Consider the following 12,510-nt stretch of genomic DNA (forward strand, 5'->3'; position numbering starts at 1 on the left):
GAAGTGGTTTTCTTCTTCCTGGAAGGTCAGTGTGCCAATGTGTATTGGACTTTCCATCCATCCACTTTCCTTTTGTCCAGCCTTTCCTTATTTTATCCACCGGTTCTTACATTTCCCCTTCACCATTACAACAGGGATCCACAACTTAGCTACCCAGGCAATTCCTTCCTGAGGAAAAATAATAAAAACGCACTGCAGTTTGAGTCCTTACATACACACCGTTAGGAATCTGGAAAACATGTCACAGGTTCCACCATCACTTTAAGTGAGTATCTACAAATTTTGTTGTGCATCGTTTCTGGGAGTTTCTCCGGTATCATCTCACCACTCTACATACTCAACGTTGCCAGCCACCAAGGTGCACGAAAATAAAGCTCTGTTTAAGAATGAGTTTTCCTTGAGCTTTTGGTTTCTGTTGCACTACAGAGGAGTCATAGGCACCCAGAGCATAAAGCAGTCTGAGTGGCGCTGACCACTCCAAGACTGACGCGGGCTGGGGCTCTGCAAAAGCTTCATGCCTTCCTCCCGGCCCCGCAGGACCTCAGCTTGAGCCCGACACCCCCAACCCAACCCACCCCCACCCCCGCCTAATCAACCGCAAGACCCGAAGTCGTAGAGCGGGTCCAGTCCCGGGGAGTCTGGCTCAGGCTCTGGCGGCGCCGTGGAGGAGTTGGGAGGAGGCAGACTGAGCTCCACTGGACACAGCCAAGGGGCTCGGGGCGCGCCCGCTGCGCTCTCGAAGTCCGGGTCTGGCGCACGGCGTGAGGCCGGCGCGCTCCCACGCTCCCAATACGCTTCGTTCCTCAGGTCGCTCTCGCCTCAGCTTCCTCAGAGAAACCAACAGCCGCTCTCCACCTCCGGCTCCGGGCACGCCGCTCCCGCAGTCCTCGCTTCCCTAATGCGGGCGGGCGGGCGCGCTCCCGCCGCCTCTTACGTCCCAGCGGAGTTGGGCTGGGCCCTCCACGCCTCCTGGGCGAGCCCCTCGGCGCGCCCGTGCGCCCCGCACTACTAGGTGACCCTCTTCGGCCACCCAGCAGCCGCAGCCGCAGCCGGGAAGTCTCTCCGCCCGCGTGAGAACCCCGAGACTGGAGACGGGAGCGCCTCACTGGGCACAACTCCCTCCCTCCGCTCCCTCCTCCTCTTGCTCGCTCTTCCTCTCCCTCCGCCCGCCCCCCGCCCCCCGCCCCGCGTGCCTGTGTGTGTTCGGCACAGGCGAGGGGACCCGGGGAACAGTCCGGGCTCGGCGCGCGGCGGAGCTGCGGCTGCTCCCGCTGCTGAGGGGAGCGGCGAGGTGGCCGCCCTGCGCCTTCCCGGACTTCCCAAGTGGGGGCAGAGCCGCCGCTCACGGAGCCGCCTGTTAGCAGGCACAGCGAAAGCGGGACCTCCAAACTCCTCCTCAGCGCCTCCTCTCCACCCCCTTTTGGCCCCTGCCCTTGGAGAAAGTGGAGTGTGGCGCTCGGCCGTCGTTACTCCTTCAGACAGCTTCGCGGTGCACGGATTCCGCTGCTGCCCGGTGGGGCTCTCCGCTGTCGGCGCTCCTCCGTGTGTGCCTCCCCCCGGCGCACCTCTGTCGACGATGAGGAAAGGTCTGCGGGCGACAGCGGCCCGCTGCGGACTGGGGCTGGGATACGTGCTGCAGATGCTCGTGCTACCTGCCCTGGCCCTGCTCAGCGCCAGCGGCACCGGCTCGGCCGCTCAAGGTAAGGGGATCCGCCGAGCTCCGCGCCACCTCCCTTCGCTTCTTCCTCTCCTCCTCCCCACTTCCCCTGGCTTCCTTAACCCGCCTCGTCTCCCTCAACTGGAAACCACTTTAAATTCTACTTTCCCAACTAGTCAAGAAGCTTTGGTTAGGATGATTTTGAATCTGTCTTCCGAGATGGGCATGGATGGGCCCGGACGCGCGGGGTGTCGGACCCACGTCTGTCTCCGGGCATGTGTCTCTTGCGTGTCTCTTGCACTTTCTGCTGCACGCTCACACGTTGTTGTACCTTGCGCACAGCGAGGTTTGGAGAGACTCTGGGCGCGGGTGGCTGCGTGGCCTGCAGTAGAGGCCCCGTGACGCGCAGAGTCTCCCCGCGCTGTGCCACGTCGGGGGTTGCCGGATCCTCGCTGAGTCTCTGAGCGCCACACGCCGAAGGGCGCTCCGCTACGGAAACGTGTCCGTGGCGGCCGAGGACCCGCTGGCGCCGGTGGCCCTCGGCTGCTGCTCGGGGCGCTGCGGAGACTCGCGGCGCCCCCGGACCCGCGCGCCGCAGCCCGCAGCAGGCCCCGGAGCGTGCGCGCCTCCTCCGCCATCCTACCCTCTCCTCTCCGGCTCTCCCTCCCAGCCGGCGACGGAGAAACGTAACCCCCCTACTCCCCCCACCTCCCTCCCCGGCTCTAGAGGAAACGGACTGGTCGTTCAAACCAAAGCCGAAACTCCCCGGGGTAACCGGCCACTTTATAACTCTGACATTTTAATTTGATGCGTCTGAGCTTGAAAATAAGTGTCCGGGGCTCTGGGCAAAACCGGGATGGGGGAGAAGCTCGGCCAGGAGTTGCGGGTGGGTAAGGGAGCAGGGGAGGCCCGGGGGCTGGTTGCCTAGTTTCCTTCTCGCCCCCCGAGGGTGAGGTGATAGAGGCAAATCCCAGCCTTCCGAGCCTGGGAAGCTGAGTGGAAGGGAGACTGCGAGGAAGGAGCCCAGGCGCCCCTCTCCGGGGTCTCTCTCGGGTCGTCTGTGCCCCCAGCGCCCCCGCCACCTTCTGGACTAGCCGAGGGCCCACCTGGGTCTTACCGCCCAGTTTTGTGGCGGTCGCTGGCTCAGGGGAGGGAGCTCAGCTCTTCCTTGGGATTTGGGGGCGGGGGATGGAGGAAGCTTCTGCAGTGTTCGGAGGTAATTCAGGCATCCCATCCTCTCGGTTACACTCGCTCCAAACTTGGAAAGCAGAGGAGGTGCGGCGATAGCCTCGACTCCCCGGAGATGCTCAGACGCTCCGGAGGTTACCGACAGCATCCCCCTCAGATCTGCGGAGGCGCTGGGGACCAGGGCGTTGGAGGCGGAGGGGGGCGCTGAGCGTAGGCTAGTGTGTTCCGGGTCGGGAGGTAAGTGATCAGCGAGGCTCTGCGGATTAGCCACAGCTACTTCGGGAGTAAATTGTCCTACTGCCTCGCTAAGTAGCCACGCTCATAAATCCTTCCTTCCCTTCTTGCCAGGTGCCTCCCATCCCCGAGGTTCGGCCCTGGTTTTTCTCAGTCATATGTCTAAAGCTCATCTGCCTGTCCGTTTTACAAAGGAGTCTCCCCTGAGAATCATAAACTTATTGCAGGTTTCTTGAAATTGGGAGAAGTTCTCAGGACGGCTGCTGAGGGTGCTTAGAGGGGGTGTTTGGAAGTTGAAGGGAGCAACCTGATGAATTGTTGTGGAATCAACCGCACGACTCCCTGTGGAATTCGCCTGCTGTTATGGGGCGCACAAAGGACTAAGCTATAGGGTGCGAGTGGGAGGGGGACCAGGCGGTGAGAGAACTGTTTGGGAAAAGGACAAGTTAAAGTCCCCAAAGATGCCAAATAGGAGACGTAGGATCCCTGCCGAGAGCTTCTTACAGCCAAATTAAAAAGACTGGGTAGGAAAAAGGATCAATAAAGATAATCAAACAGGAGATTGTGAGTGGATTAATATTGAAAGAAGAAGGGAGAAGGGATGAAAAGAAAAAACGGTCAGGACAGACTGAGCGTTTGCCACTTACACTTTTTTCATCTTATAGACCAGGCAAGGCAGAGATTGAGGATTGAACCTACTCTTCTGATCTTAAGTGGAAAAATTAAATGCATTCTTTTGGGTGTGTGCATTTCACTGCTGTTCTTCTCCGTTTAGTATATTTATTTTCTTTCAGTTCCTGGTGAGCAAACTATTTATGTTTGAGTCTGTGGTCTTTGAGAGACACTATTCCACCACTTTAATCTTTGTTTTCCTCCATGTTGCAGGATACCAGCTATTCCTGTGTTGTGTGTTAGGTATCAAAAATGTAGAAAGCACCAAACCCTACTTTCAGCTTCTATCACTATCACTCTATTCCATTCCCCTAGCCTGTTTACTATTGAACTACTCATACATACACTTTCTTCTCAGAGTCACACTCCTATATTTCTCTGATAGTCAGACCTTCCTTTCCTTCTAATGTCTTCTCCTTTCTCCTCTCTCTTTGGACTAGATCACTAGGTAAATCAAAGATGCTGTTGCTCCCTCAAGGTATGATTTTCTTATGCTGAGGACTTAAAGATGGGAATAAACTATTTTTTATGGATGGAAGTATGTATGCAGTTAAGATGAGAAAGTTAATTTAAGCACTTTACACTGTGGAAAAGGTTTTTATTCTGTCGTTGGAAAGATACTAGAAAATTTGAAGTTTTAGGAAATATGTGTCTCTTCAGAGAGAGCCAAGAAAATAACAGATGTTTAAGATAAAAAAGCAGAATGGGTGTTATTTGTGAGTGTACTTCATTTTGTAACTGTGGTTTGAAGAAAGACAGCAGTCATTTTAAACAGGTCCTTGGGAGATTCTCTAGACTTTAGGCAACAGCTTTCTACTTTCTGGCTATGTTCTAATTGTTTCGTTCAGGACTGCTGGGAACTCCTAGCTCCAGGGAATCTGTGGTGTTTCTGACTTTCAAGAATGAAAGATTTTACCAGGAAAAGGCAGCGTGTGTGTGTGTGTGTGTGTGTGCGCGGGTGGGTGTATGTGTGTGCACGCACGTGCACTTGATCAGTTTGCTTCAGAACTAGTGCCCTCCTGTTGTATAAATGCATTTTATTTCTGGATTTACACAGCATTGATATTCCGCTTATCTAGCACCAACTAGTGTTATGAGTGTTAACACCACCAAACTCAGAACAGGAAATTACTGAAGATTCTAATTATATTGGGATAATTCTCTATTATTGTAAGATAATTTGTAATGTTTTTAAAACAATATACTTCTTCTGAGAAAAGAGTAAAAATTACTTTCATACATTATGCATATTGGTGTGGTACAAATAGACAATTGGCATGAAAGATTAAATTTCATGACAAGTATACCATATATTTTTCTATTTTAGGAGCAGAGTAAATTCATAAATTCACGTTTGGAATTTGCAGTAAGGGAAAGTAGGCTAGTTTACCTTTGTTTAGAACAATAATTTCATGTATTCTAGCTTAGGGAATACTTAAAAGGCTTCAGAGAGCAAACTTTTCAAGTACTTGCAGAGAATGAGGAACCATTAAATTGTTAACATTTATTGACTTCCTGGCCTTCTGTGTTCTGGATACTGGGGATTCCAAATTCAACAAGACAGGGTCCTAGAGCATCTCCCATTGTAGTGTGGTTGTCCTGATCAGAATACATACTGATCCTTTTTTGAGCAACCCCCCACTAAGGACCTGAAGGAGGCACCGAGCTCTCCTAAACAAACTCTTAGCTTGCTTAGAATTATTGTTGAGACTAAAAAATAACTGTTCTCTAATGTATGCTGGGTTCTCCAATTAGTGCAAATAGCCAGAGTGCCTTAACTGCGTTTAGCACTTTTCTGATTTAGGTCATGGCTTTGCTGGAGCAGCAGAGGGAGTCACTCTGAGAAGAAACATTAAAATTACAGGCTGCAGCCACTTCAGGGAGATAATGGGGACGCTTGTGGGGTGGGGACTGAGGCAGTGCTCTTCCCTTGCTCTTTTAGCCTGTATCTTTTTTAGTTTGACTTTGTCGTTTGTGGCGGCTAAAAACAAACCTGTTCACATCCCCACGAATTAGAAATCCATTAGCTCATTTGGATAGTATATGCTATCAGAAGTAAAGTTCTGAGCAATTATTGTGCATTTATTATGCCCCACACTGTATGCTATGTGTTAGGGACACAGAGTTGAGGAGACAGTTCACCCTTCGAGGAAGACTGACTTACAAGGGTATAATTATAATTTACTTTCTGAAATATAACAGTGGGAATAGGTATAGTATCTTCTGGATTTAAGCATCCAATGTTAGTAAACATAGGACTAGCTAGGGTTGTAGTGTGAATGGTAGCAGGAGTTCCATGATTTCTGTGCAGAGAAACTTACGCGTGGCAGTTTGGTTGGAAGTGGGTTGTTCTTAAAGCTGAGTTTGCATTGTAACTGTCTTATTAAATCTTACTTAGGTTTAATATATAATCGGTCTGGCTTTGGGGAGACTGTTAGAGACTGTTGGTGGTGTGTGCCCATCCTCCCTGGTAGTTTAGTGGTTACTGCCGCCTCCACCACCTCCTAGCTGTGTGGCCACTGGTGAGTTATTTAGCATCTCCGTGCCTCAGTTTCCTCAGATAGAAAATGAGGATAAGATATACTGTAAGTCATATTAGGGTTGAATGAATTAATACATCTAAAGTATGTAGAGCAGAATTCTTTGGCTTCCAACTCTGTAAACCATGGGCAAAGACATCTAGAAGTTAAAGAAATTAAAGGTCAGTAATTTTGAACTCGGAGTCGAGGGATTGCTGCAGACACTGCTTCCCCCAAAGCAACAAATGGAGCTGTCTGAAGAGATGCTCCAGAGTACTGTAAACTCCTGGGATATGATGTGGTTCTTTGAACAGCCTGTGGGAAGCTCTCTCTTTTCATAGCCACATTTCTTCCTTTCTGCACAATCTGGGAAAATTAACCTAACACCAGTTCTAAAAATGCCATTTTAAATCAGAGCCTGTTAAGTCCTGGCTACAACCTCCACTCTTGACTTTCTATCTTTACAATGAATATTGAAAGATAACTTTGCATAAATCCGTAAACACTTTTATGAAAAAAAAAATGCAAGTTCCATGTTTTCAGATAATGGTTTTGAGAAAACCAGCCCTTTATGCAAATGTGGATTGTTTTTCTTAAAAAAAAAGACACAAGTGTGTCTAACGAGCATAATTCAATACATGATAAAACAACACAAAAAAATAGAGTATGTCTCCTATATACCGAGTTCTGTTCCGAGAGTGCAGTCGTCAAGTCCAACAAAGTTAGCCAAGGTACCCAACTAACATAATAGGCTATGTAGTACTGTAGTATAATAGGTTTATAATACTTTTCACACAAATAGTACATAAAAAAATGAACAAACACAAAAAATAAAGAAAACATTTTTACTTTTACAGTATGGTACCTTGTAAAGTACAGTAGTACCAGCTACATCACCGCTGCTTTTATGCTTGCTTCTGGGCATCCTGGGCTTGAAATAAGGATATTGTACTACTGTACTCTATACAGTAAAGTACACAAAAGCACAACCACTTGTAGAGGATGCATGCACGTGACAGTGTACACCAAGCATGTGAATAACTTATGTGATTGGACATGCGAATGCATGTTCGCATCTTTGAAAAGTTCTCAGCTTGAAGGTTCATATGTAGGGGACTTACTGTATAGAAAAAATAGGTTGACTTGAAGGCAAAGCAAATTCACCAGGACTTTCATATATTCAAATTATATTTGCAATAGAAAGTTTCAGCATCATAATTTAGAACAACATGGATAATCTAGGTAATATATATTTTGAAAGTGTCACATTTAATTACTTCTATTTGTTTAATGGTTATTGCTATTTTTTTCATGTTTGGTGTTTTGTTTTGTTTTTTATTTTTTTTTGGTCGAGCTACGCAGCTTTCAGGATCTTAGTTCCCCGACCGGGGATGTAACTCGGGGCCCTGGCAGTGAGAACACTGAGTCCTAACCACTGGACAGTGAGGGAATTCCCTTATGCTTGGTATAAATGTTGTTTTCTAGAAGAATTTAGGATAAAACTAGACATTTGTGGAGGTTTTATGTTATTTAGAGTTAAGACACATCTTTCTCTTACAGTATTTTCATTCTGCTTTTATTTTTGGATTGTCTGGTCTGCCGTTACAGAGCCCCAAATTTCTCATTCTTTTTCTTTCTTAACTTAGCTCCTTAGAGCAATGTATGGGCTCTTCTTTGATTTCAGATTTTATTTGGTTTTGTTACTGCTTATATATTTGTGGAAGAGAGCTCCATGAATCTGAGACCTTGGATATTGTTCTGGTATCACTCACTTAGTTCAAGGATGTTTAAACTAGAACAGAAACTCACAGAAACTCAGCACTGTGTTTTATGTGACTTTTTTGAAGTACCGTAAGTTTGCCTTGAGCAATATTAATAGATCTACTGTCTCCTTTTTTTCTAGTTTTTAAAAAGAAATCCAATAATTTAAAAATTTATAGTTTCTCTTATTTTAAATATTTATAATCTCTAAATTTGTGGAGATTTTAATTTTAAAAACTTTATAGTAATAATTTTATGAGCTAACAAGATCAAAAATAGTAGCTTTTTTTTTTCTCCTCTCTACCTGATTAGAACTCTCAGAAGAATTTCTGCCTTTTCATGATAACCCAAAACATATTGGGTTGGCCACAAAGTTCCTTTGGGTTTTCCGTAACATCTTACAGAAAAACCTGAAGGAACTTTTTGGCCAACCCAATATACTCTGTTGCAAATATTTGGACGCTTTGTAAACAAAATGTTAGAAAATATTGTTATAATTTTATAATTAAAAACGAGTTTGGGGTTGAAGTTTTAATGTGGTTTCTCACTTTGAGTATTCCTGCCCCCCAAAAAGTTGCTCCCTTAGGTTTATATAATGAGGTTTTGAAAGACACAGAAGAGTATCTCCAGGTACTTAAAACATATCTAGCCTTCTACACATAGTGTTAAAGTTACTGTGACATTAAATTGAAGTTATTTTGGAAAGTGAGCTGTAGCTTTGAAAATGCCGAATATGCAGATATTTGTCCTTATGTAAGTATACCTTTTATGAGCAGTGAACAGTGATTCAAAAGTGCTTTGTGTGGCAAAAGTATAAGCCTAACATCTGAAAACTCCAATGTTTGGGGAATACCCTCTTCTAATTAAATAACTAACCATGTCTCATTGCCAGTGTGGTAGTGGAATGAGAGAGAGAGAGAGGAGACATGTGAGACTTCATTTCATTGATGTGCCTGTTACAGTTCTTACTTAAAATATGAGGGCACCAAATAATCATGTTAACAGATGATACTGATTAATCAAATTTAACTCCAGAGTTACCAGTCTTATTTATTTTAAAATGTTGTGAGGATAAGGGTTTTATCTTCATTAATCATTGTCATTTGGGTCCTGTGGCTAGATTCATTTCTCAGCAATTATGAGAGCCATAAAAGTGCCTCATGTAGGTGAACGTGTATTATCTCTTCTTCTAACTAAGGATGTTAAACAACAGAAACTCCCTCAGCACATTTAACAAGTTTGTTGATGAATGCTAACATTTCTCAGTTTTAGTCAATGTCTTAATTGATTATTTAATCATGGACTGACTGAACTCAAATGTAATTTATTGTCTTCTCTTTTTTTCTCTGTTCAGAATAAAAACCTTATATATGAACATTCATTTCCAGTAAAAACATATTAGTACTTGCACATTAAAATGCGTCTGGAGCCCAGTTATAAGGGTAAATATATCTGTGAGTAGAAATGGATTCAAAAATTCAAGAAAATTAGTGTGCCTAATATAAAATATGAAAGAGCAGTGTAGAAGTAAAGTATACCATTTGTACAGAAAAGTAATTATTTTAAAATAGTGCATATGTGGGCCTCCCTGGTGGCGCAGTGGTTGAGAGTCCGCCTGCCGATGCAGGGGATACGGGTTCGTGCCCCGGTCTGGGAGGATCCCATATGCCGCGGAGCGGCTGGGCCCGTGAGCCATGGCCGCTGGGCCTGCGCGTCCGGAGCCTGTGCTCCGCAACGGGGGAGGCCACAGCAGTGAGAGGCCCGCGTACCGCAAAAAGAAAAAAAAAAAAAAAAAAAAATAGTGCATATGTATATTCTCTTAGACAATAAAAGTTTAGTGCAATATGATAGGGCATGTGGTGTAATAATATCCTCTTATAAAGTACAGGCATAGTGAAATATGTTCATGTATCAGATAAAAGTAAAGGGGAACAGTTTGGGACTATTCTAGTCTCTATGAATTTGCAAGTTCATTTTTTGTATTCAAATTGAATATTTTAGATGATTCTAATATCTTTTTGGAATTTCAAGAACCTAAAAAAATTATTTCAAGATCTAGATCAGAGACTACACTTTAATAAATGGTATTCTCTAACTTTTATAGGAACAAAAAGTGACATTCAGTGAAGAAAGCACTGTTGCTATTTTATTATACGTGATTGTCAAAGACCTGTGTTATCTCTGATCCAAACCAAACAAATAACCAGATTACTACCACAACAAAAACTTTATGATTGGAAAGACATAGTAAATAATGGTAATTTCACTTTAAGCATTATGTCTGTGTGAAATATGTTGACATTTGAATTTAGCTTTTGGTAAGGGAAAATGATATATTTTATCTTCCATTGAATAAAGAGGTTGCCAAATATCCACATTGTAGCCACCCAGTGGAAAGAGGCAAGTTTGGCAAGCAGCAATCTTGGAATCATTCTAAATAAAACAGTAATTGCGTTACCTGTCATTTTCTTTAGCAACTTTCCTTCTTCCTTCTGTATATCTCCATAAGGCGATGAGACAGTATGAGCTTTAAAATGTGTTAAGGATCAAATTCAAGGATTGAAAGAGCCTAAGACATTTTCCTCCCAGCCTACTACAGCCATCACCCACAGAGCATGCAACTTGGTGGAAAACAGAAACCCATTTCAGAAACTGCTCTCAGAAGCTGAGGAAAAACAGGCATGTTCAAATGATTTATTGCTTGCGCTATCGGAATAGAGACCTAAGATCAGTATTTCATCATAATATTATTCAACGGGCACTCTGACTTGAACCTTTATATAAATAGAGTCTTGATACATACCTACTTCAATTAACAGAGCAAAAGAGTTTCTAAAGTATTTAAAAGATGTATTTTTGAAAGAAGTTACGTTTGGATTTTACTTGAACCTGTTTGAGCAGGATGTACTTGTTTGAGAAATCTAGACTTAAATCAGTGGTATACTGATACACAGAATCCTTCAAAGGTCTTTATAAAATGCATTGATATTTCCTCAGCTACTCTTAAACAGTGTCATTAGTAATGTCAGCGTTGTAGGTTAAATCTCACCTGTACGTCAGAAATTGAAAAGCATTCTTAGGATTATATGGGAGTCATTAGGGACAATTGTCCCAGAAAAGAATTTGCTTAAATGGAGTTTTATCTTTAATATAATTACATTTTTAGGAAATGTTGCCAATATCTTTCTCATATATTGATCAAAATATATGTTTATTTTTGTTATACACACACACACACACACACACACACACACCCCACAGTGGAGAAAGTTAGAGCTTACTTACTATAACCTGATGAAAAAATAGAGAAGAAAGATGGCGAGAAAAAGTTTTAACAATAGATATGTTTTCCCAATAGGGATGGGGGTAATCAGTTTATTGGATTTATTAGAAATGATGATCACATGAAAGATCTACATATTTTTTAATCAAATTAAATAACTATGGAATTATTTCCTAGCAGGGAATTTCCAGGCAGAAATGGAGTAAAGAGTTACAAGAAGTAGACATATATAGTTCAGTAATTCTCTGTGAGCATATATATATATAGATGTGTCTATATATATATATGTATATACACACACACACACACACACACATGCTTGCACAAATTGTGTGTGTGTGTAACATTTTTGTTTTAGGAGAGTTTATTTTCAAACAGCCTTGGCAATATCCTTAAAAAACAGCAAAACCTATCAAACGAATGAAAACAAACTTTTACTAAAAAAAAATTCATAAGTAGTCATTACATAGGGAATCAGGTTTCATCACTGGTTTCTAACTGCAAAATTATATTCTTTTGTGCAAAAAGTGCCTTGTTGTGACCGGTAGCTAAGTTGTTTACAATAGTGTACAGTAGAGATACCTCTGCTTCATTCGTGTGGTGGCTTATGCCTCTCACTGCTGTGGCCTCTCCCGTTGCGGAGCACAGGCTCCCGTCGCGCAGGCTCGCGCAGGCTCAGCAGCCGTGACTCACGGGCCCAGCCGCTCCGCAGCATGTGGGATCTTCCCGGATCGGGGCACGAACCCGTGTCCCCTGCATCGGCAGGCGGACTCTCAACCACTGCGCCACCAGGGAAGCCCTAGACTATAATTTTTTGACCAAAGGAGGTCAGCTATCCTGTGTGCATGAGTAAAGTCCTTCATTCACATGTGGGAACCCCCTCTTCAGGAGAGACAAAGTTTCCCCTGGTAAGCACCCTGCCTGAGGTGACCTCTTAGGATCGGGCTGATTGAAGGCAAAGTCAATTGTGTTGTTTTTCCCTGAATTCGGTGATGATTTGAATAATATTTTTTTATAAAAAATAAAGTGGAGTTAATAAAATGGAGTTATGTTTCCAGGCTACAGAATGTTTAATTTTCTTGGAGTCCCTCAGGTGCCATACAGGTGGCTTTATTTCCAGATGTCTCCATTACATCCATTGATACCTTGATTTAAATGAATAATGATAAAGTTAGTTGAGGGGGGAAGAGAAAGTT

General features: G+C 44.0%; 1 protein-coding gene across 2 annotated transcripts in view; it reads left to right on the top strand.

Annotated features, from left to right (window-relative positions):
• Positions 1–1,211: 1,211 nt before the first annotated feature.
• UNC5C (unc-5 netrin receptor C) overlaps positions 1,212–12,510 on the top strand; it is a 399,234-nt gene continuing 387,935 nt past the window's right edge. The window contains exon 1 of one of the 2 annotated variants that reach the window (XM_082611396.1): positions 1,212–1,700. In XM_082611396.1, the coding sequence (XP_082467522.1) occupies positions 1,577–1,700 (124 nt within the window). In that variant the 5' untranslated portion in view covers positions 1,212–1,576. The remainder of the gene's footprint in view (positions 1,701–12,510) is intronic. The other variant, XM_082611395.1, reaches the window with a different exon arrangement.

Source organism: Mesoplodon mirus (assembly GCF_964341445.2).
Source record: "Mesoplodon mirus genome assembly, chromosome: 2".
NCBI lineage: Eukaryota > Metazoa > Chordata > Mammalia > Artiodactyla > Ziphiidae > Mesoplodon > Mesoplodon mirus.